The sequence below is a fragment of the Mustela putorius genome, unplaced genomic scaffold (assembly GCF_011764305.1).
Source record: "Mustela putorius furo isolate JIRA1106 unplaced genomic scaffold, ASM1176430v1.1 tig00000196_pilon_pilon_pilon, whole genome shotgun sequence".
NCBI lineage: Eukaryota > Metazoa > Chordata > Mammalia > Carnivora > Mustelidae > Mustela > Mustela putorius.
In genome coordinates, this window is record NW_025421310.1 from 2,475,063 (window position 1) to 2,499,762 (window position 24,700).

The following is a 24,700-nucleotide window of genomic DNA, read 5'->3' on the forward strand; positions in this document are numbered from 1 at the left end:
CCTGAGGCTGATTCCCAGTCCCCAGTGCCTTGGGACTTCAGGAGAAACCTGTCGTGAAGCCAAGCTCCCGGCGGAGCACCGTGTTGGGATACTGCCCTCGGCAGAGGGACTTGCGTGAAGAGGTGGCAGGTGGCGCGACAGTTTTCTGGGGCACAGGCTCCCAGGGCTCTGGCTTCGGCATGAGGCCAGTCCAGAGACCTGACAAGCCGAGAGAGTTGGATTCCTGGTGTGGAACCCCACTTTCTCTCCAGTGCCCTGGGGACCCGGGTTCTCACTCCTGAAGCACCCCCGTAGGTGACCAGCGTGTGCGGGGAGGACTCTTCTAGTGCTGCCTCCAGCATCAGCCCCACTCTTCCTTTCTACGGAGACGGAAGGCGGAGCATTTCTGTGACAGGTGGAAGCGCCCGAGTCAGTCCAGGCTGCTGTCTCCTCGCCGACGACCCAAAAGCCCTACCTCACTGACTGGGCTGAGAGGGCCGCGGTTGCCATGACAACCGGAGTCCAGGGGTCGAACCGCGGGAGCGCGCCGGGACTACGTTTCCCGGCAGGCCCCGCGAGGGCTCCGGCTCTCTCCCGCAGGGGCTCTAATCCCTCAGTGCCGCGGTGGCCCGAAGGCGGAGGGTGTCAGGCTCTGCGCCGCCTGCGGGGAGGGGACCAGGGGACCCGTGCGGGCCGCCCTCGAGCGAGTAAGTGGCATTCGGCGCGTACCCGCGACTCCAGCCCGCTAGGCCTGGACCTCCGGGCACTCAGCGCGCCTCCACCCACCCTCCCCGGCCTCCTGCCCCCTCCTTCGGCGGGCGGGCTCTGGGCGGAGGCCTGCCTCGCGCGTTTCCGGTCCGCTCGCCCAGGGGTCCGGCTGGCCACCGCAGGTCGGGCCTTCAGTTCCGGACGGGTCTGTCGGCTCCACTTTCGGCTGCCGCGCGCGCCGGCCGGAGCCTGGACACTGAGCCCCACGTGCGGAGGCAGCAGGCCCGGGCCCCACCGTCGCGACTCTCAGAATCAAGCTCCGAGCCTCCTGCTGAGGACACTGGCCTCCCGGAGCCCCCGGCCCGCCCGTCGGCCTCGGCTTGCGTGCAGGCGCCGGCTCCTCATCAGGCCCGGTCCCGCCGCTCCGGTCGCTGGGAGGCCGGAGAGCCGCTCCTCCCCCGCTGTCACGCCGCCTCGCGTGCGTCTCTTGTCCCCGCACTAACCCTGCTTTCCTCCTCGTGCGTTCTGGCCCGCGCCCTGGAACGGCCCCGACCCTGACCCCAGGCGGCCCAAGGGTGGGCGCATCACGGCAGGACAGGCGCAGCGCGGAGGCGTACCCGCCCTCGGAGTGCGTCCGCGCACCGCCCGGTGGAGCAGGCAGACGGCCCTCGGCCTCAGTGGGGTGTGTCCCGACGCGGAGGACGGTCGCCCTGCCAGCCTTTCCCCACGTGCTGTCGTCGTGCGGTTCTGCCGGGCTGGCCCGGGCTACGTCCCTTGCTCAGCCTCCTGCTTACCCGGCGGTGGCCGCTGTGTGTCCTGTCCCGTCCACGGGCAGCCCGGAGAGCGTTAGAGAGGCTGGGGGAGCGCTCAGGCTGCGGGGCAAGCTTACCCGGGGCAGATGGGGAGGCACTGACAGAACAGTTGGGACAGCCGCTGTGCAGCGGGGAGACCCGCTTCCGGGAGCCCTTGCTGAGCTCAGCCTCCGGTCCCAGGTCCATGACTGAAGGCCCTCCGGGTACAGGTAGGATAGTTTGGAGGTGCAGGCCGGGAGGCGGGGAGCCTCGGCCGTGGGCGGCAGCTTCCACTTGCTATGTCCGACGTCGGGAGGCAGGTTTCTGTCATGGTAGATGGGCCGAGGAAGCCACCTATGGGAGCGGGTGTCTGGGGACAGTCGGGAGATGCCCTGTGAACATGGCTAATGGGTGACCCTTGGTCCCCACGTTCTGTGAGTTCAGGGTTTCTTCCTGCTAGGTGGGAGCTGCTGCTTTTTCCTGGGACCACCCAGTCTTACCTGACCCTCAGCACAGAGCAGACATCGGACTGGATGTCACCAGAGATCAGGAGGGCCCCCACACCTAAACCCACTCATCCTATGAGGGGTGCTGGACCAGTCTCTATTGATTTTCTGTGGCTGTTATAACAGATTACAACCATCTGGGTGGCTTGAAACAGTAGAAAGATATTCTCAGTTCTGGAGGCCAGGAAGTCTGAAGTAAGACATCATCAGGGCTCCAGGCCCTGAAAGCTCTGAGGCAGAGACCATCCTATGCAATTGTCGTGGCACCGATGGTTTCAGAGGTCACTTGGGCTGTGGCTGCATCACTCGAGTGTTGGCTTCCACCTCTTTTCTCGCACTCTTTCTTTCTCTTACAAGGATTCTTGTTACTGCATTTAGGCCCCACCCAGGGAATGCGTGATGATCTCACTGCAATATCCTTTCCCAACTAAGGTCAGTCACCTTCACAGGTCCTGGGGGTTAGGGTGTATAGGTAGCTTTTGGGATGGGGCACCATTCAGTCCACTACACCTTCCTTTGGTGGAACCTACCCAGTCCTGGGTGACATCACACTGCAGGCCACCCATCCTCTGCCCTGTCCACTGACTGATTCCATGGTGATTGGCTGTCCTGGGTTGGTTAGGCTGTCCCAGATGTGTTCTCCCATTCTGGTGGGTCCTTGGCCTCTGGATTCCTGAGGTTCCAAGAGCTCATTCTAAATTCCACAAAGTCCTGTTGTGGCTGCCAGGTTCTTGTGCAAACCAGGATATGAGGCCAGCAACCATGACCCTGCAGGGACAGCATTTACTGGAAGCCCTGGGGCAGAGGTCTTGCTGTCCCTCACATCTGGGGCATTGCAACTTGGTATCATGCCAGATCCTGGCTGTGGGGCTTCCAGAAAGTACGATTATAGAAGTCCTGGTTCCTCCTCGGAAACAGAAATCTGGGTACCTGCCTTCCTGCTGCTCAACACTCACTGTGAGGGCCCCCTCTTCTCTGTGAGCAGCCAGAGTTCACCCTGGAGTTACAGTTGTATGAGGAGGAAAGAAAGGATCGTCCCCATATTAGTGCTTATAGCTTCTCCAGTAGCTCTGTGCCTGGCCACTGCAAGGAGTCAGCCTGGCTTTGGGGAGACAGACCAAGGAACCCTGCAGAACCTGCATGCCTAGAGGCAGAGGCTGGGGGTGGGGATGCAAGGGAGGCTTGTGAGAAGCAAAAGGTGATTTCTGTGGGTGGTGGTGGAGAGCCAGTGGCTAGCTTGGTATGGAGGACGGCTCCATGGTCAGAATGGGGTGCGAGCTCCTTCGCCAACTCTCAGCCTTTGTTCCCATCTGTAAATCAGTGATGACAGTGCCCTGGGCCTCAAGACACCATGAAGCATTTCCCTGGGCCCCAGCTTGATGCCCATTGGTACAGCAGGTGTGTCTAGCTTCCTACCAAGAGTTTTCTCCTTGAGATGAGTGGATTAAGAGACACTTGGTTGAAGAGAAGTCTGGGTCCAGGGGAGAATGCTGTTAACACAGAGGTTAAGCCGCTGATGTGGAAACTCTGCTTGGTGTACAATCCACTTGGGCATGTGGGGGAAGTTCATATTTTATTTTTACCTAGCAGTTTTGAAGACCTTGTTTTTCTCATTATGAAAGTATTGTTAAACACACACACACACATCCCTCCGTCCCATGCATCCCTGTCCCTATGGCCGGCCGGGGCTCAGATGATGCCCAGGGTGTGGCCAGACAGGCTCACCTCTGGGGCTCTGCCGCACACCGGAGGCAGGAATGCTTTGTGCTGCAGGTGCTTTCCTTTGTTGTTTTTTGAGATACAGTTCCTGTAACATAAATGAACCATTTTGAAGTGTACAGTTGAGGTTGGTTATTAACATATTTTAGTTTTTACTATATTTACAGTGTTGTGCAACCATTGTCTAATTCCAAAACATTTCCAGCACCTCAAAATGAAATTGCATACTCATGAAACCATTATTCTCCATTCCCATTTTTCCTTTTCTCAGCCCCTGGCAATCACCAGTCTACCCTTTGTGTCTGTGGATTTGCCTCTTCTGGGTTTTCACATAAATGGAATTATACATTGTAGTCTTCTTGTGTCTGGCTTCTTTCACTGAGCATGATGTTTTCTGAGGCCCATCCGTGTATTAGTATTTCATCCCATTTTGTTGCTGAGTAATATGGCATGTGGAAACGCCACATTTCGTTCATCCATTCATCAGTTTTTGGACATTTGGGTTATTTCTACCTTTTGGCTGTTATGAAAAATGCTATAATGAACATCCATGTGCAAGTTTTTGCTTGACAGCCTGTTTTCATTTCTCCTGGAGAGATACTTAGGAGTGGAACTGCCATGTCATGTGGTGACACCGTTTCACCTTTTGGGGAACTGCCAGGCCATTTTTCACAGAAGCTGTTTGCATCACTTTCCACTCCCACTAGCTGCGTGGGAATGCGTTGTGCAATTGCTTTTTGCCAGGTCTTCCTGCCCAAATGTCCTCATTCAGACAAAGTCTGAGTGTGGAGCCTTAGCTGAAAGAGGCTGGTCAGTCTACCCACAGTGGGTCCAACGTACAAAGTACAACGGTTTTGCCAATGCCAGTGTACAAGGGACACCTTCTGAAACTTGGACCCCCAGCTTGTCTGTTGTATTTGCACAGCAAGCTGCATATTCCAGAGAAAGCTCGTCCCTTGACCTTCCCTAGCTGGGTCCAATGAGGACTCTGCAACAGTCACGGTCCTTCAACCCTGGGCACAGTGTCCGTTGCAGGTTAGATTCCTGCCCACCTACTGTTAGGGTAGTCAGCACAGGTGGGCACGTGGAGCCCACAGCTGCTTGCTCCCTAGTTAGCCCATGTCATTCCCCACGCCTGTTTTTGGAGAGCTGCATAGTCCAGTCTCAGGGCAGACAGGCAGAAACATAGTATCGGGGTAGGATAGTAACCATTTCTTACCTGGGGAGAATATCCTGGGGCTCAGATCCACAAGTGTCTGGGAAAGAGACGTGCCCCTCACATCCTCCTGCTGCCTCCCTCTATAACCGCACCATGAACATTCTGGCACTGGGGTACAAAATGCCCATGTTCAGTGTCCCCCAGGTGTCCTCCTGCTTGCTTGAAGTCTCTTACTCTGGGGGCTCTGAGCGCCTCTGCTTGGGTTTCAAGCTCTAGGTGGCTAAATTGTCAGGTGGAGAAACAAAGGCACATAGTGGTAGTTGCTACAGTGGGGAAGATGTTGGATTCCCTAGCACCCATCGGTGCCACCCATGGGAGAGAGAGCCAGCAAGGATTGATCTCCTTTTGGGTCTGAATGTGGCCCTGTAAAGTCTTAGTCCACCCAGACACTAAGTGGCTTTGAGGTGCAGCTGGAGAAAGGTGGCCTCACATACCTTGGGTTGAAGGCCAGACCCACACAGGCCTGAAAGTCACAGGAGGGTTGGGAGTACCACATGTGACTGGAGTGAGGACTGTCTGAGTAACGTCAGGTCACAGTGTGTGGTCCTGTCCATATTGCCACCTTCGTTTCTTCGGAGCATGCCTCCGACGGCTTACTTGCTGAGTATGTGACCAGACAAACGACCCTTAATGCGGGCCCTTCAGCGTCCCACTGTTAATGAAAGTTTTCTTTTTTTTAACATTTTATTTGTTTATTTGACAGAGAGAGATCACAAGTAGGCAGAGAGGGAGGCAGAGAGAGAGAGAAGGGGAAGCAGGCTCCCCACTGACCAGAGAGCCTGATGAGGGGCTCGATCCCAGGACCCCAGGATCATGACCCGAGCCAAAGGCAAAGGCTTTAACCCACTGAGCCACCCAGGTGCCCCTGAAAGATTATAAGAAAGAGAGAACAAGCAGGGGGAGAAGCAGGCTCCTTGCCAGGCAGGGAGCCCGACACAGGACTCAATCCCAGAGTCCTGGGATCGTGACCTGAGCCGAAGGCAGACATTTCACCAATTGAGCCACCCAGGTGCCCCTTGTCCTTTTCCTTTCTATATTCCAACCCTCCAGGTGGGCCTTCTCAGCCTGACCTCTCCCTGTACGTTTGCTGCACATCAGAATCACCCATCCCACTCTACATGTTTTCACTGTCTCCTGCCAAGCAAGCCCCCACCCAGATGGGACTGCTCTGAGCTGCTCGTGTGTCCTTTGTGACTGTGGACCAAACATTCAGTTTTGTTTCATCTAAGTGGCATCTCGATTCATACACTGTGTTTTCCCAGTAAAGCATACAAAGAGCTCAGAAAAAGCCACTGTGGTAGGCAGAACACCCCCCACCTTCCCCCAAAGTCCCTAGAACCTGTGACTGTTAATCACACAGCAAAAGGGACTAGGAGGTATGATAATGGATCCTGATGTGGGAGATTATCCTGGATTATTTATGGTGGGCCCAGTGTGATCAGTGTCTTTGTATAGAAGAGGCAGGAGGGGCAGTCTGATGTTTCATTGCTGGCTCTGAAGATGGAAGACGGGGACATGAGACAAGGAAAGTAGGTGGCATGTAGAAGCTGGAAAAGACAAGCAAACAGATCCAGGCTTTGAGCCTCCAGAAGGTCCAGACCTGTGAGCTAATAAATTCGCATTGCTTTAAGCCACTAAATTCGTGGCAATTTGTTACAGCAGCAATAGAAAATTAACAGCCACAGTGGAACTTGGAAATAGTAACAGGAGACATTGGGCCTTCTTGGTGTTGGTCGCTGCTGGAATGATCAGGGCCCCCAAGATCGGCTGTTCACTTTACATTTATCGTGCCTGTTTCTCAGGCTGCCAGACCTGAGAGAACCAACGTTGCTTGGTAGAAGTGGGGAGAGGCACAGCTGGTGTCCAGCCCTGCTGTCGGATGAGCCCTACCTCGCACCTCCCAGAAGAACTGGCTGATGGCAGGTGAAGGGGGTTGGGCCAGGTCAAGGCAGGGAGTCAGTAGGGTGTGCTGCCAGGAAGCTGGTGGTTGGGATTGGACTGTGATTCTGGGGAGTGGGCAGCTGAGTAATTGGGGTATGTCTTGCTAAAGGGAGGGGCTGCTGAGGTCCCAAGTCAAGGATGATGGTGCTCCAGCAACTGGTGAAGAGTAGGGATGGTGCTTTCTGGGGCCTCTCTGACATCCTAGACCGTGGCAGATGTCAGAGTCAGGGCAGGAGGTTCCAGTGTTCTCATGTCCTGATGTCATTTCTCTTCTTTCTTCCCTGGGCTACGAAAAGGTGGGAGCAACCCTATCAGTCCTGGGGTCATCATTCTTTGGCAGTTCTCACCTCTCCCCTTCCAGGAACTGCCAACCTCCATTTCTCCTCTGCTCTTTCAGATCCTACACAGGACACTGTTGGGGGCTGGCCCCAGGATGGAGGCTTGGGCCCAGAACTCCAGGCAGGAAGGCATCCCCAAGGCAGATCTCCAGGGAGCCTACAGGGGCCAGGAGGAGAGGCCCAAGATGGAGTGGAGGCCTCTGGCAAGAGGACCCAGCCAAGAGACACTCCTCTCAGGAGGGAGACCTACATGAAGGGACATCAGGTGGCAAGACGGCTCCCCAAGGCAGGGACTCCTGGAGCTGGGGCCTTGGTGTGAGCCCCAGTCCAGGGACTCGCCAGAGTGCAGGAGTGGGATCCCTGGTAAAAGAACCATGTGGCCCCACCTCCTCTCAGAACCCCGACCGAATCATTCCCCAGGGGCCACATGCTGGGGAGGGCCCCTGTTGGTGCCCAGTCAATACCAGGGCCTCCAGCTGTAACTGCTGCCTGGCACAGCATCACAGAACACCTCCGGAGGAGAAGCCCCTGGTGTGTGATCACTGTGGAGGCCAGCTGCTGTGCTGGTGCTGCCCCAGGACCCAGCTGTGCCAGGTCCACACAGAGGATGGGTCACAGGAACAGCGCACAGGCACCCAGGCCTTCCCAAAGACGCTGCAAGTGACCCTCTTTCAGCAGAAGCCCCTGAAGGAGCTGCCCCAGGCCTGCCGTTGCCACGAGGGCTTCACCCAGACGCCCTGCTGGCTGCGCAGGAAATGGTGTGGATGGCCACCCCTCCTTTGTGCCTGGTGTGGTGAGCACCTTGGCTCTGACAAGCAGCCGCAGATGGCCAAGGGCCCCTTAATGTGTCCTCAGTGTGGTCAGGTCTCGGGTCCCGGCTGCGGTGCTCCTGACCCCCCGGCGCTGTGGCTCTACATCTGCGACCAGTGCAGCATGGCCTTTCCACGCACCTCGAGCCTGCTGCAGCACGAGCGCATCCACACCGGCGAGCGACCCTATGAGTGCACCCAGTGTGGCAAGGCCTTCGTGAGCTGCTCCGGCCTCCACCGCCACCAGAAGATGCACTCGGCTGAGCACCACCGCCACAGCCGGGCCCTGGCCCAGAGGTCCTGCCTCTTAGGGTACCTGCCCTGTGGGGACTGTGCGAGGGGACCCAGGGGCCTCCACGGGTGCCCATTGCCGGGCAGAAGCCATACGAGTGCACAAAGTGCGCCAAGGCCTTTGCCCTGTTGTCGCACCTTGTGGAGCACCGGCTTGTGCACACGGGCAAGAAGCCCTACGCGTGCCCAGAGTGCAACAAGGCCTTCAACCAGCGCTTGAACCTGAGTCACCGTCGGCACACGCACAGCAGCGCCAGGCCCTCACCTGCCCCCTGTGCGACAAAGCCTTCAAGGGTCGCTCGGGCCTGCTGTAGCACCAGCATGCGCACACCGGCGAGCGGCCCTACGGCTGCCCCGAGTGTGGCAAGACCTTCCGTGGCTGCTCCGAGCTGCACCAGCACGGGCGCCTGCACTCAGGCGAGAAGCCCTACATCTGCTGAGACTGCGGCAAGGGGGCTATCTTAACATGTTCTGGATCCCTGGGCACTCGACAGAGGAGGTTAAGACCCTGGCATGTGTTTAACTCACATAATGGTCTAATGGACCTGCTACATCATGCTCCTTAGGTCCAGTCAGCCAATGTCATCCGGATAGTAGCAATGACACATGGGTGTGATGTCCTGTCAGAAGTCAGGCTGATCAGGATCTCTACAGAGATTACAACAGATAAAAAGAAAGTTGAGTTGATAGCCTTGAGGCAAGCCATGAAAGTGTGCTGTTGTTCCTGCCACATGAAAATGAGGTGATTGTGGCGGTCCTTGCATACCAGGAGAGAAAAAGCACTAGCAAGAACAATATCCCTGAAGATGAGACTCTTTAAGTCCCCGAAGTCATCCTAAACCTCTTCCTACAGAAGCAGCCCCTCTGAGGGTTCAAACATCCTGATCACCACCTCATTGCTGCCACCGGTGATGGCTTGTGTGCACATCTCTGCGGGGCTCTGTCACTTGAGCTCTGTTAAGCTGGCCTTTGATCTCTGAAATCAGTCCTGATGGCAGCATCTCCCAAGGCCAAACTGGCCTGGAGCTCACTGGCACTTTTCAGGAATGCAGGTCCCCTCCCAACTAACCTGTTTCACAATGTCATTAAAACAAGGCCGTCCTCCTCTTTACTATGAATTTGTATGATCACACATAACAAATCTACGCCAACGTTCCTATGCCCCTATGCCCTTGGATTCTTTCTTCCATGGTGTACTGGGAAATTTCTGGCGATTCGGCCTCATCCAATTTAGGGCACTGTGAGTCCAGGTCAACCTACCAAACAAAAATCTCCCTCAAGCTACCCAATCTAACACCTTAAACCCAGTCTTTGCAAGTTGGCCCATATGGGTAGTTACATTTGATCCAGCCCAGTGTTGTATCCCATCCTTCTTGGTCAGATAGTCTAAGATGCTCTCCCAGGTTTCCTGGATGCCTGGGGGGGCACGTACACCAGATCTTCATCCTCCATAAAAGCCCCCAGGCCCCAAACAAAGACACTCCTCATGTTCTTTTCCTTTCTGAGTCTCCCAGACACTCTGTCTGCATCTGCTATCTCTTTATCTTCAGTAAATTCTGCTCTCACCTCTTGCCAGGTTGGGCTTAATTTTGAGCCTACATGAAGTCAAGGACCCTCTTACCTGGTCCTGGGGGACTCCCTCTGGGTCCCTGGACGTGGCCTGCTGGCATCACTTGGGGGGAACCTATTGTAACATAAATGGTGAGAAGATTAAAAGTGATATATGTTCTCTATTAAAGTCCAAATGATGAGCAGACATAGTACGTGTGCCTGCCTTAGATCTGGTTTTGCATATTTATAACAAAGATCCAGGGATGGTAAAAGAATTCCAGTAAGTACAGTTTGAAGGAACAAATGCAACCTTGGAATAGACTTGAACAGACAGGAAGGAAAAATCCAAACAATCCTTGAAATAGATCTTGATAAAAGGGTAAGGAAATGTAGGATTATTTATGAGGAAAGATGGTGCACGTGTATTGAGCAAACATAGATGTAATGTACATGCTCTGTACAGATGGATGTTTTTGCGATTTGTCCCACATAGCCAGCCACCCGGACTGTGTATGTGCCAGGTATGCTTATGTGTCTGTACACAGGCAGGCTAAAGAATGTTGTTTGTGATGGGATGCCTGGGTGGCTCAGTGGGTTAAAGCCTCTGCCTTCGGCTCGGGTCATGATCCTAGGGTCCTGGGATCGAGCCCCTGCTTCCACCTCTCTCTCTCTGCCTGCCTCTCTGCCTACTTGTGATCTCTGTCAAATAAATAATAAAATCTTAAAAAAAAAAAAAAGTTGTTTGTGAGCCTTGTGCTGTGTGAATAACCCTGGGAGCCTGCTGGTTTGAAGTATATTATATTGCCTCCAGGTCAGAACTGGCCCTTCTGGTTTGGGGGCCAAGAGCTACAAATCTTGTCTCCTGCTTCCTTCTGCTCCAGGCTGGGCTGGCCCCCCAGATTGGAATCCGGGAGGGGAGGCAGACACCCAGGCTCCTTGAAAATACAGAAACATGATAACATGGAAATGCAGCTTGCTCCAAACTGCACGTAGGCAAACACACGTTTAATTTCAAACCCTCTTATCTGCCCTATAAATAGGGCCTTATGGGGACGGTCAGTTTGAGAAGTCTCACCTGAGGGGAGGACACTCTGCTCAGGCCTCTCGATCAGGATTCCAGCCTGGCTATCTCCACAGGCCTTCCTCAGCTAACTAGATTGGATGTTGTAAGTACTCAATTTTAAGGATGCCATTTATTTATCTGAGAGAGCGAGTGAGCAGGAATGGGGGAGCAGCAGAGGGACAGGGATAAGAAGGCTCCCCGATCAGCAGGAAGCCGAAGATCCCAGGATACCAGGATCATGACCTAAGCCAAAGGCAGACTCTTAACTGACTGAGCCACCCAGGTGTCCCAAGCAATTCTTGATCTCAGGTTTCTGAGTTGAAGCCCCATGTTGGGTATACAGATTACTTAAAAGGAAAATCCTAAAAAAATTTCTGTGTCTCCTGTCTTTTCCTCTGGGTATTTTGTAGCCCTCTGAAAGGAGAGCAGGCAGTGGGTTGGACATTGGTTCTGGTGCTTGTGCTTGGAGGAGGGGGTGCGAATTTAGGATTTCTAAGATGTCTGCCTATCTTCCTCCTCCTTTCCCTCATTATTCTGACCATCGGGAAGGGGGTCAGATGTCTTAATTTTTGTTCCTCTAGTTCCTTCCTATGATGCATTTTTATTATGGAGTAACATACAAGTTTGGACGTACGTAATTTTATCCCAGATCACGTGAACTTGAAAACACTAGGGTTGGGGCACCTGGTTGGCTCAGTGGGTTGAGCCTCTGCCTTGGGCTCAGGTCATGATCTCAGGGTCCTGGGATGGAGCCCCGTGTTGGGCTCTCTGCTCAGCGGGGAGCCTGCTTCTTCTCTCTCTGCTTGCCTCTCTGCCTACTTCTGATCTCTCTGTCAAATAAGTAAATAAAATCTTAAAAAAAAAAAAAAAAGAAAACACTAGGGTTACTTTTTAACCTTTTGAGTTTTAGCATGCCCAGTTTGTACAAGGACTTGCCTTTAAAGCAATGAAATAGAGCTCCTCTACAAATTGGTTTTAGCTATACCATCCAGAGATAGAGGAAATACCTCCCATTTATAACACACACATAGATACATGTATACAAACAAGATGCGAATAAAACTTGGCCTTTGTTTCACTCTTATTTGTGCACAGGACCTTAAAGACCCAATTTCCAAATATCCCCCTTTTATAAAATCAAATCTTTTTTAAAAAGATTTTATTTATTTATTTGACAGATAGAGAGAGATTATAAGTAGGTAGAGAAGCAGGCAGAGGTGGGGGGGGAAGCAAGGTCCCCGCCGAGCTGAGAGCCCGATATGGGGCTCAATCCCAGGACCCTGAGATCATGTCCTGAGCCGAAGGGATAGGCCTAACACACTGAGCCACGCAGGCGCCCCTATTAAATCAAATCTAATTGTAAGATAACATTATAATTTATGGGTCCATTTATTAGTTATTTTCCATTTCCAGTTAGAACATGGCCGGTCGTATGCAAAGATACCAAAAACTGTAGCAACAGACAAACCAAATGAAGCCCAGAGTACCTCTGGGATTGCTGGTTCTTCCCCACAATTTGGGGACTTCACTGACTCAACCAAATGGCTTCCTAGTTTCTGGTTACTTAGTCTTACAGTTGGCTTTCTTTAATTGCGCACATAAATAAACTAGTTCAGACATGTCAAAAGAACCCCACTCAGGTTATGCTTACCTGTCCCAATGAAGTCAGCACCTGCAAGTGTAGGCTCTGTGCATATGCACAGGTAGCCTGCCTGGGTTCCCCATGGGTGGTCTTTCGTTTTCTGGGTGTTGGTCTGGCTTTTGAAGCACAGTTCCCTACTCCTTTTAGTTTGGGTTTTATTTTTAGGATAAGGCTTGTCTAAGATCTAAGGATATTAAAAGTGGTGGATTGAGAGTGTGCCGCTTGTGGGTGTTACTTTTGAATGGCCGTGGTACACTCTCTGTGTATCCATTTCTCCTTGGAAGGTCTAGGACCATAGAGGGTTTTGGAGCAATGCATGACTAATCCTTATGTGGGCACCCCTGCATGAGCCAATCATCACTTATCTTATGAGATGGGAAATTCCTGTGTCCCTTCTCTTTGGAGCTGAGTTATTTAGTCTCTTATATTTCTAGTGAGAAAATTTACTTAAGCCTTATATATTAATAACATCCATTAGTATAATGCCAAATTAAAATAACCAACCAATCGACTTCCCCCCCTCCCAGGTTATTCCCACCTAGAGGACATCACTGGTAACCCTGAACAGTTAAAATAAAAGTCATGACTGTCAACCCAAATTGAAGAAGTCCAGATATCAGGACATCTCACCAGAAACACCTGTGAGGTGCAAAGGAGCCAGAGGGGCACAGAGGGCCTGTGCTCGCACCAAGCGCTGAGTTCTAGATGATCCCCACGTGTTCTCAGGCGAGTTGCTCTGACATCCTGTTGAGTATGCCAAGAAATGTTGATGCAAAATGAACAAACCCTTTAAAAATGTTTAAAGAGAAGTAAGAGTTTTATTTCAGCCCAAGTTAGGGCAGGTGCCCAGGATACAGTCTGCACAAAGAAGAGATGGCTCAAATACCTGGGTGGCTCCATCAGTTAAGTGTCTGCCTTCGGCCCAGGTCTGATCCCAGGGTCCTGCAATAATCCCAGGGGTATTCAGTGGGGAGTCTGCTCCTCCTTTTGTCTTCCCCCCACTGATGCGTGCTCTCTCTCTTAAATAAATAAATAAAATAAAATCTTTTTAAAAAAATGAGTTAAAGGGCTCCTGGGTGGCTCAGTGGGTTAAGCCTCTGCCTTTGGCTCAGGTCATGATCTCAGGGTCCTGGGATTGAGCCCCGAATCGGGCTCTCTGCACAGCAGGGAGCCTGCTTCCTCCTCTCTCTCTGCCTGACTCTCTCTGCCTGCTTGTGATCTCTGCCTGTTGAATAAATAAAAATCTTAAAAAAAAAAAGTTACAAATCATCATGTTGAAGGACATTCCAGAAAGTTTCAGACTTTTTCTTGTGTTTTTAGTATGTGCAAGCCTGTACGACTTTCATCTTTTGGGACCCAGGGTGGTTTTTTGTTTTTCTTATCTTTAAGTTTGGAATGCTCCTTTTTGTTTTGTTTTTGTTGTTTTAATGAAGTAGATATACAATGTGTGCTCTAGGCAGACATAGAGCCCGTGCTCTGAGGTTTTGTGCAGTCATTTTGATCTTAGTAAATGTTAAAGTATAGCTTCCCTGGGAGCCCTGGGGCAGGGCCCACAAACACTAGAAACTGAAAATTTCCTTGACCAATTAGTAATTACTACATTATTTTAATTTTTGTTTTAAAATTTAAAATTGTATTTCTCATTTTTAAGTCATTTTAATTGCTAATGTATTATTTGCTGTAGTTTGCTATTTTATTATACTATTTTAAAAATCATTTTTATTATTGATTGCTTAGTTTATAATTATACATAATTATTGATTATAGTTATTGATGAGGCTCCCAAAGACCTTGGAGTTTTGTCCTTTGTCCCCACGCCCTGCAGGCCCCCGCTTCTGGAAGGACAAATGATAGGAAAGAGGTCAATGACCCTTGCTGCCCTCCGCCTCGCGTGAGCTTTATCATCCCAGATAGTCCCTGGCTGGAGGGAGACTGGCCATCATGTCCACACTTGGGGCCTTCCTGATGCTCTGGGGTGAGGTTGCTGGGGCTGCGTTCCCTTGGGGCAGGAGGGAGGAGAAGGGACAGGAATGGGGGCCTCACAGGTGCCCTCTCTACAGGTCTCTCACTGGGCCCAGCGACTGAGGCGGCAGTAGGTGAGGCCAGGTCGGGTCTTGGGGGGAAGTGGGCACCTGCAGAGGTGAGCCCCTGTCCTGGAGCCCCACACTGACCACCACTGGCCACGCAGTATTTGATCCCACGCCAGACCTGTGGGCAGAGGCTGAATTGCTGCTGAAGCCCTGGGCTGGCTTGACACTGGTGTGCCAGGCCCGCCTGAAGACCCTGGATTTTGAGCTGCTCAAAGATGGGGTAACCCAGGAACTTGTGCACCTCGACTTACCCGCCATGGAGCACCGGTTCCCACTAGGAGCAGTGACGAGTGACACCCGGGGCCTCTACCGCTGCCGTTCTGGCTTGGAGAGCGGATGGACCCAGTTGAGCAACCTCCTGGAGGTGACCGGAGCAGGTGTGCGGAGGCTTTAATGGAGGCGCGAGACAGTGGGGAAAGGGCTACGTGCGGGGCAGGCCTCCCTTCCTCCACTCCTCACTCTCCTGGTCCTACTTTTCTGACATGGGGGTGGGGGTGGGGAGGGGTGTCCCTGAGCAGCTAGGTGGCCTTTGGCGAGTCATCTGACATCTCTGATCCTGTTTCCTCATCTGTAAAATGAGGGTGATGTTTGCACTGATCCCGGAAGGTTGTGAGGAATAAATAACTGAATCCCCAGAAATCGCTTGGGAAAAGCCCAGCACATTTCCTCTTTCTCTCCTTTCATTTTCTTCCCACCTTCCTTCCTTCCTTCCCTCCCTCTCTCTCTTTCTCTTTCAGATTTATTATTTTGGAGAGAGAGCATGTGCATGGTGGGGAGGAGCAGAGTGAGAGGGAGAGAGAATCCTTAAACAAACTCCCCACTGAGCACGGAGCCCCCCCCCCCCAATGACCTGAGCCAGACCAGGAGTCCGAGGCCCAACTGACTGGGCCCCCAGGTGCCCCTCCCACCCGTTTCCATGAGTGTGGAGATCCCAGTCTGTTTGGGCCAAGTCATTCAGACCCTTCCACCCACCCTGCTCCACACGCAGAGTCCCTATCCCCACCTTTGCTCTCACCTGAGCCGGTGTCCTGGATCACACGGGGTCTGAAGACAAAACTGGTGTGCCGTGGGGGATTTCGTGGTGTGACCTTCCTACTGAGGCGGGAAGGCGATGATCAGTTTTTGGAAGTGGCTGAGGCCCCGAAAGACATAGAGACCACCTTCACAGTCCTGCACCCAGGCAACTACAGCTGCAGCTACAGGACCCACGAAGCAGGCACACCCTCTGAGCCCAGTGCCACTGTGACAGTTGAGGAGCTGGGTGAGTGTGCAGACCATCCCAGAGGGTTCCTGGGGTGGGAGGTTCCTGGAGGACAGAGCTGCATTTACCTTGATTTCAACCCTGAATACCCTTGCCCAGGACTAGGTCTGGGAAACAGTGGTCACACAGTTGGGTGGATCACACCTGACCTGAACACTGACACTCTGGCGCCATGGGTGGCCTGGGGATGGGCCACAAAGAAAGGTGTTCCTGGGACTGCCACAGCAGGGCAGAGGTCTGGAGGTCTGGCTGAGCGAATATTTCTCAGGAACAGTCCCAAGGTGGGAGGGGATAGCTATTGGGGACTCGAGCCCCAGGGACGTTCCCTGCCTTGCAGAAGCACCATTGCCACCCACGCTGAGTTTCCAGGGACAGTCTGCAGCTGTCCTGCACAGGGGAGCCGGCGTGACCCTCCTCTGCGTGGCTCCCCTGAGCGGCGTGGAATTCCAGCTGCGGCAGGGTGAGAAGGAGCTGCTGGTACCCAGGGGCTCCACCAGCCCAGACCGCGTCTTCTTTCAAGTGAACCCGGTGGCTCTCGGGAATGGAGGTCTCTACACCTGCCGCTATAGGCTGCGTGGCGAGCAAATCTGGTCCCCGGACAGTGCGCCCGTGGAGCTGCTGCTGAGCGACGGTAAGCCGGGCAGCCACGAGGCCATGGGGCTGGCAGGGCCAGAGCCACTCCGCTGCAGGGGTGGGGAGCAGCAGCAAGGATGCAGGGAAGGGGTCCCCCAGAAGTGCAGGGCTCTAGCTGGGGCTCAATCCCAGCTTGTCTGCCTGACCTCAGTTTCCCCAACTGAGAATAGGACAATTAGCTCAGCAATCCCAAGGCTCCAACAAGAAAAACTGGGTCAACACACAAGTCTGGCACCGGCAGGTGCTGCCACCTGCCCGGGGTCTCCTCTTGTCTCCTGGGTGTGAGTGGGCGCCCAAGGCCTGTTTGTTGAAGGGAGCCAGTCTGGGGCTGCAGGACCTGCCAAGGACAGGGAGCCTCAACCCCAAGAGAGGATCCCGAATTGCGGGGAAGCATGCGTGCTCTTGCAACCGCATGTTGTGGGCTTGATGACAAAAGTCAACTCCTTCCCCACGTGTTTTTTTTTTTTTTCTTAATGGACAAATTAATAAAGAATAGTGTAGGACTGTGTGAGGGATCCAGCGAGGCCTGGAGGGCTGTGCGGTTTTAAGCGGAGAAGGGCCAGCGGGCCTCGTGGGAGGGAGCAGAGCGGGCTGCGCGGACTCTTGCGGGCAGAAGGCGCGAGGCTGGATCGCCTGAGAGGCCCAAGCTTTCCTCTCCGCGCTCAGATCAGCCCGTGTCCTCCCCGCAGAGACGCTCCCAGCGCCGGAGCTCTCGGCCGAGCCCGCGATGCTGCACCCCGCGCCCGGCGCCCTCGTGCAGCTGCGGTGCCGGGCGCCCCGGGCTGGCCTGCGCTTCGCCCTGATGCGCGAGGATGCCAAGCGCCGAGTGTACCGTATTCTGAGCCCCGCGGGGACAGAGGCCACCTTCGAGCTGCGGGACGTCTCGGTGGTGGACTCTGCCAACTACAGCTGCGTCTACGTGGACATGGCTCCACCCTTCGAGGGCTCAGCGCCCAGTGCGCACCTGGAGCTGCGTGTAGCCGGTGAGCAGTGGGCGGGAACCAGGAGCAAATAAGGGTGCTGAAGAGAAGTGCACCGGGCCTTGGTTCCGCCCGCACAGCAGACCCTTCGGACCAACGGAACTTGGGCTGGGGTACACACCTCGCATCTGGCTTATTTCCTGTGCTCTCTGCCAGGAACACCATTTCCCTTGGCCATTTCTTCCTTTGGGGACACTGTCCTGAGGCCCTGACTGCCAAATGCTAGGGGTCCCAGGAAGACTCAGAGCAAGTCCGAGTCTAGGGAACTTGCAAGGTCTTGGGGAAAAGGGTGACTGGGAGGACAAGAGGAGGAGCTGCGTCTGTTCAGAACCAGTAAAAGGAGAGGTGTGTGAGGACAAAGGGTAGCATCCTGGAGGGATGGAGCCGCCAGCAGGCCTGGGTTTAGTGGGAGGAAGGAAGGCGTTGAGGGGCTGGGGCAGCTGCTACTTGAGGGGACGACACTCACTGGGCTGACCCAGCTGTTCTGGCCAGGAACCCCTCTCAGACCACAGCTCCGGCCCCTGTGGAGTGGGGCAGTGGTTCCAGGCCGTGATGCCATCCTGCGCTGCGAGGGCCAGTTGCCTGAGGTCACCTTCGAGCTGCTTCGGGCAGGCGAAGAGGAGCCTATAACCAGACTCTGGTCCAGCCACCCTTCAGCAGACCTTGTAGTGACCTATGTGGGGCCGAAGCACGCGGCCAACTACAGCTGCCGCTACCGGTGGTGGTCGCCCAAACCCTTTGTGTCTAAGCTCAGTGACCCAGTGGAGCTCCAGGTGGCAGGTGAACTTTTCCTCTGGTTCTGTGAGCTGGGTTCCTCCTTCCTGCCTTTGCCCAGATTGTGCCCTCTGCCAGGAGGGCCTCTTCCCTGCACCTCTTCCCAACACACTGGTTAGTGTGGCTAGTCTGCTGGGGTTACGAGGGAAACTGAAAGCAGGGAAAGGCCCTGGAGCAGAGAGTGGTTTGGTCAGCTAGAGCACCTGGAGGGAGGCCCACCTGTGCGAGGGGTCTTGGCTGGCAGCTGACCAAGCTAATTACTTCCTGAGGGGTCTCAGTGAGGTCTGCCCTGATTTCACCAGGGAGGACACCTGATGCCTCCCTCCTCTACCACTTCTGTTTTGTCAAATTGTCTAGGAAGTTGATCCAGCTGCAGACTCACGCTGCTAATGGTATCTTTGGCAAGTAGTTTCTCCAGTCTGGAATTGATGCCTCACACCGCAGCTAGAGGCTGGACTCACCTGGAAGTGGTGGACTGACCCTCATTCCTCCTGGAAATCAATAAAAATGTGGAGAGTTTAAAAGGTGTCCTTGGCTATGGCAGCCCTGGTGCAAGGGGCCATACTTCCAGGGATGAGGGAAGTGGTCTGGGATCTTGTGTCCTAAAGGTAGATGGGCTCTGGGTTGGATCCTGAGGATATAGGGGCCATGGACTGGCTACTTGGGGCCACATTTGTCAAGATTACCTTTTGCTTTCTTCAAGCGGCCTCCTACTCCGCAGGCACATCGGCCTGGTCCCTAGTAGGTCTGGGTAGGGAGCTCCCCAGAAAAACCCAACCTACCTTGACCAAATTGGTCCCCACACTGGGAGGGACTTCAGAAAGGCTACATTTTGTAGTTCTCTTTTTTGGACTGAGTGGCCACCAGCTGATGGTGCTGGAGTATGTGCCCAAAGGCTAGGTCTCTCACACTGAGATTGAAATCGTTGTAGGGCTGCGACTCCTCTTTATTCTTTCCATGTCCCCTCAGACCTATCGAAGGTCCTTTGCCTGACCCAGTACCCCTCTGGACATTTAATTGCCCAGTCCACTTAGAGCTTGGCCCTCAAGGTACAGGCATACCAGAAGCTTTGTATCAGCATTCTCAACTAATACTTGGTAAGTTTTGTTTAAAGAACTTGCCTATTTCAGCTGAGTGGTCTGATTTCCTGGTATAGAGTTAGTCACAAAATTCCTGTATTAGTTTAATACCTACAGAGTCTGTAATGATGTCACCTCTTTTATGTTTGATATTGTGTCCCTTCTTACACCCCCCAATATCTCCCTCTGTCAGTCTAGCTAAGGATTTATCAATTGTATTAATCTTTTCAGAGAACTAATTAATTTTTGGATTTGTTCATTTTTTTTCTTTTATTTTTTAAAGATTTTTATTTATTTGACAGAGAGAGAGATCACAAGTAGGCAGAGAGACAGGCAGAGGTGGGAGGAGGAAGCAGGCTCCCCGCTGAGCAGAGAGCCTGATGCAGGGCTCGATCCTATGACCTTGAGATCAAGACCTGAGCCAAAGGCAGAGGCTTAATCCACTGAGACACCCAGATGCCTGTGTTCATTTTTTCTATGGTCTCTTTTCTACTTTGTGGATCTCTACCTGTATCATTATTATTCTCTTCCTTCTATTTCTGAATTAATTTGTTCTTTTTCACTTTCTTCAGGAAACACAGATCATTGATTTCTTGGGAGGAGACATCAGTAATAGCTCATTATTAGGCTTAAAAACCAGTCTGTATTAGTTTAAATAATAGGAAATTACTTCTATGTGAATAAAAAATAATTGCCCTGCCAATTTTATTTATTTATTTATTTATTTATTTATTTATTTATTTGAGAGAACACAAGCAGGGAAAGTGGCAGAGGCAGGGGGAGAAGCAGGCTCCCCACTCAGCAGAGAGCACACTGTGGGGCTCAATCCCAGGACCCTGGGTTCATAAGTTGAGCTGAAGGCAGATGCTTAGCCAACTAAGCCACTCAGGTGCCCATAGAGCTTCATTGTAATTCATTTATTCATTTATTGGGCTTATTTCTTTGCATAGGTGTGTGTGTCTGTCTGTCTCTGACGTTTCTCTAGGGATTACAACATGTGTACCTCATTCTTCAGTCTACATAGAATTAATATTATACCATTTACAGTGAAATATAGAAATCACTACATAGGTCTCTTTGCCCTCCCCTCTAATTTTTTAAAAAAATTTTGTACACTAATGGTTCTTTGAGATATAATATATATGCATAAAAATATACAAATCTCAAATATATCACTGAATGATTTTGATTTTTTTTTTAAATTTTATCTGACAGGGGCGCCTGGGTGGCTCAGTGGGTTAAGCCTCTGCTTTCGGCTCAGGTCATGATCTCAGGGTCCTGGGATTGAGCTCCGCATCGGGCTCTCTGCTCAGCAGTGAGCCTGCTTCCCCCCCCCTCTCTCTGTCAAATGAATGAATAAAAATGTAAAAAAAAAAAAAAAAGATTTTATCTGACAGAGAGAACACAAGCAGAGGGAGTGGCAGGCAGAGGGAGAAGACTCTCCACTGAGCAAGGAGCCCAATGTGGGGCTCGATCCCAGGACCCCAGACCCTGGGATCATGAGCTGAACTGAAGGCAGCCACCTAGGCACCCCCAGTGAATGAATTTTTATATTCTCCCCTCTTTATGTTGTAGTCATACATACTACATCAACATACATTGAACACTACCAAAGTTTTGTTTTCAACAGTTATGTCTTTTTTTTTTTTTTAAGATTTTTATTTATTTATTTGACAGAGATAGATCACAAGTAGGCAGAGAGGCAGGCAGAGAGAGAGAGAGGAGGAAGCAGGCTCCCTGCTGAGCAGAGAGCCCGATGCGGGACTCGATCCCAGGACCCTGAGATCATGACCTGACCAGGCAGCAGCTTAACCCACTTAGCCACCCAGGCGCCCCTATGTCTATCTTTTTTAAAAAACATTCATGTATTTCCTAAAGAACAAAAATTTGCAGTGCATTACTTTCTTGATTACCAAAGTTCCGATTTTCTTTCTGTTGTCACTTCCCTTCTACCAAAATCACTGTTTAGCCTGCTGGCAAGATTGTTAGTTTTGCCTAATTTGAAAATGTTTTTATTTTATTCCCCTTCTTGATGTGTATTTTCATTGGATATAGTATTTTGGATTGCCAGGGTTTTTTCCCCCAGCACTTTAAACATGTTGTTTCTCTGCCTTCTGGTTTTCACTGTTTCTGACAGGAAACCCATAATCTTTTGCACTGATCGTTACAGGATGCATAGTTTTTCACAGACTGTTTTCTTTTTTACTTTCTTTCTTTCTTTTTTTTTTTAACGATTTTATTTATTTGTCAGAGACAGAGGGAGAGCGATCGAGCGAGCACAGGCAGACAGAGAGGCAGGCAGAGGCAGAGGGAGAAGCAGGCTCCCTGCCAAGCAAGGAGCCGGATATGGGACTCGATCCCAGGACCCTGGGATCATGACCTGAGCCGAAGGCAGCTGCTTAACCAACTGAGCCACCCAGGCGTCCCTCACAGACTGTTTTCAAAATTTTAAAATTTGTTTTCAGTTCAATTATGATGTGTCTAGGCATGGTTTTCTTCGAGATAACACTGTTTTTCACTGAGCTTTCTGAACCTGTACACTGAGACCTTTTCCAAATTTGAAAAGTTTCCAGTAATTACTTCTTCAAATATTCTCTCTGCTATTATCACAAAGAATGTGGCAGCATTTTCAACTACATGTATGGTCTTATCAGTTATCATGATTCTGTTCCCTAATACGGATGTCATGAGCTGTCTGGTTCCAAACTATCCCATCTTCCTAATGCATGTTCTATTTATTACAAGAAACGCCACAAAAAAACAAACAAATAGCCCCCCAACAAAATAACATAGCAATCCTATGACCCTAATGATACTTTCGTGTCAACATCTATTTTGTTGAAATTAATATAGCTCAGATTCACATCTGCCTTGTATATCCTTTTCTATTCTTTTATCCTCAACCTGCCCATTTTAAAAGGTGTTTCTTCTAAAGAACATATGTCTGGATTTGAAGGAAATTCAATGTTAGTATTTGTCTTACTTGGTTTGTTGAACTTAGTGGTGCTTCTTAAAATTGCTGACATATTTGGATAGACTTTCAAATCTTAGTGCTTCCAGTCTCTGGCAGTAAAAACTTGGCCACGTCCCTTCCTCTGTAAAACAGGGATGGTCATCCTGCCCTGAGTGTTGTGAGATGATGTACATAAGTTATTTGGCAGAGTGAATAACACATGTGGATCCTTAATGAAGATTCCTTTTTCCCAATTTCCTCCCCCGTTAGAAAAACATGGGAAGACACATATGTCATGACAAAGTGGGCGGTGGAGATGCTTAGAGAACCAGGGAGTGGAGTTTCAGCTCTTCTGTGCCAAAGACAAGGAAAAAGGAAAATGGGGGCAGAAAGAGGTGGAGATGGACACTGCAAGCTGGTCGCCAGGCCCTGGATTGGGTCCTACACAAGGCAGGTCATCTTATTCCTGCTTTATAGGAATAAGCAGCCCTTTATAGGAAAAGCAGCCCTGGGGAGTAGGGCTCGGCAGCCTGACTTTAGGCCCATATCTTTCCATTGCCTGAAGACTTATTGGAGGCCTGTGTGATCATTTCACTAGTAATGTGTATCTCTCATCTCTGAGCTTTTCCCTATGTCTGTCAACTTTGAGTCTCTCAGCCTTGGTCTCACTATGAGTGGCAGTCTGCCTGTGTGCAGGTGTATCTGGGACTTTCTCAGAGATACTGATACAAGATCTGTTTTCCTGGGTCTCAACTTTCCTGTTCTGAACCTCACTCCTTGGTTGGTCTGTGTGACTCTGCTTACTTGTGACACAGAGGGAATGAGTTCAAGACACAGGGAGAAACACTGGGAGAGATGGTACAGTACAAAACAGTATGGCAGGTCAAATGGCTAACATGTGAATGTGATAGGGTCATTAGAGTGAGGAAGACTGACACCCTAAAAGTTAAGAACAGAAGCGGTGACATCCAGTTACAGACATGGACCCTGAAAGAGGGGCAGGGATACAGAACTGTGAGAGGAGGCCAGAGAGCACTGACAGCATGCTGGCAACCGCTGAGTCCAGGGAATTCTGGGGCGATATAAAGGGCAGACTCAATATGGTAACATTTTATTGAGGCCACTGTATGCCAGGCTTGTCTGAGTGCTGGGGCTCTAGGAAAATAAGATTCTTCTTGCCCTGCACGGTGTCAGGAGACAGCAACCTTTCTCAGGTCGCAGGGTGGAGCATGGCAACTGCCTCCAGGAAGGCACCAGTCACGGTATAATCATTCAATAGACACGGGTCAGAGCTTACTGCATCCTATGATGCAGATACTGAGGTTAAGACATGGTCCTTGCTCTTGGATACTCACAGTGTCTTTGGGAAACACGGACTGTAAGCTCTGGAAGCAGTAAATACAACATGGTAGGAAGTTAAAGAGAAGTTAAGGAGGTGCTCTGGAAGCAAAGAAGGCAAGCTGAAGTCAGCTCAAGGAAGTAGGGAGGGCTTTGTTAGAGAGGGATATGTGAAACATCTGGGAGGAAAGGAGAGGAGGTTTGCAGGCAAAGGTACAGAGGCACGTAGGTGGGGGGAAATATGGCTTCTTCAGGAACCACAAGTAGTTCCACATGGCTAGTGTATGGAAGGTGGGGCTACCACAGGAGGAGATGAACGGGGGGGTCAGGTCACAAATGATCATGAATGGCAGGTGAAAGAGTTTGACATATATCCCTAAGGGCAGTTCTCTGAAACCATTTTCACATCACTGCACACAGAAAAATGACAGTTTTCACCTACACATATAAGGGTACCTGGAGAGGTTGTTTGGGGCCAAGACTTATGTCTTGGCATACTTGTAACCCATTCAGGAAGCTTTGCCAAAGAAGGGGGTGCACTTTCTTTTTTCTTTCTGCTTAACACCTGGCACTTGCTCTTTGATTTTTTTTTTAATTAATTTATTTTCAGCATAACAGTATTATTTTTTCACCACACCCAGTGCTCCATGCAATCCATGCCCTCTATAATACCCACCACCTGGTACCCCAACCTCCCACCCCCCGCCACTTCAAACCCCTCAGATTGTTTTTCAGAGTCCATAGTCTCTCATGATTCACCTCCCCTTCCAATTTCCCCCAACTCCCTTCTCCTCTCTAACTCCCCATGTCCTCCATGCTATTTGTTATGCTCCACAAATAAGTGAAACCATATGATAATTGACTCTCTCTGCTTGACATATTTCACTCAGCATAATCTCTTCCAGTCCCATCCATATTGCTACAAAAGTTGGGTATTCATCCTTTCTGATGGAGGCATCATACTCCATAGTGTATATGGACCACATTTTCCTTATCCATTCGTCTTGGTTCTTTCCACAGTTTGGCGGCTGTGGC

General features: G+C 51.3%; 1 protein-coding gene and 1 long non-coding RNA gene across 9 annotated transcripts in view; one reads left to right on the forward strand and one right to left on the reverse strand.

The window, feature by feature from the left end:
• Positions 1 to 568: 568 nt before the first annotated feature.
• On the forward strand, positions 569 to 18,819 carry A1BG (alpha-1-B glycoprotein). Of its 7 annotated transcripts, XM_004780448.3 has the most exons (9): positions 10,900 to 11,018; positions 14,383 to 14,532; positions 14,618 to 14,653; positions 14,746 to 15,024; positions 15,636 to 15,908; positions 16,246 to 16,539; positions 17,231 to 17,524; positions 18,014 to 18,301; positions 18,653 to 18,819. In XM_004780448.3, the coding sequence occupies exons 2-9, from the start codon at positions 14,499 to 14,501 to the stop codon at positions 18,658 to 18,660; spliced, it is 1,506 nt and encodes a 501-aa protein (XP_004780505.1). In that variant the 5' UTR covers positions 10,900 to 11,018; positions 14,383 to 14,498; the 3' UTR covers positions 18,661 to 18,819. The 7 variants fall into 7 exon arrangements, with proteins under 7 accessions (XP_012905422.1, XP_004780505.1, XP_012905427.1 ...); XM_013049968.2 differs by lacking the exons at positions 10,900 to 11,018; positions 18,653 to 18,819 and adding an exon at positions 569 to 686 and having other exon boundaries at positions 18,014 to 18,414; XM_013049973.2 differs by lacking the exon at positions 18,014 to 18,301.
• The window catches only part of LOC106004483, a 35,877-nt gene continuing 17,015 nt past the window's right edge, over positions 5,839 to 24,700 (reverse strand). Inside the window, exons 3-8 of one of the 2 annotated variants that reach the window (XR_006605873.1) lie at positions 15,663 to 18,786; positions 14,899 to 15,035; positions 13,444 to 13,499; positions 13,188 to 13,301; positions 9,923 to 9,985; positions 5,839 to 6,469 (exon numbers count right to left, since the gene is read on the reverse strand). This is a non-coding gene — a long non-coding RNA (uncharacterized LOC106004483). The remainder of the gene's footprint in view (positions 6,470 to 9,922; positions 9,986 to 13,187; positions 13,302 to 13,443; positions 13,500 to 14,898; positions 15,036 to 15,662; positions 18,787 to 24,700) is intronic. The other variant, XR_006605874.1, reaches the window with a different exon arrangement.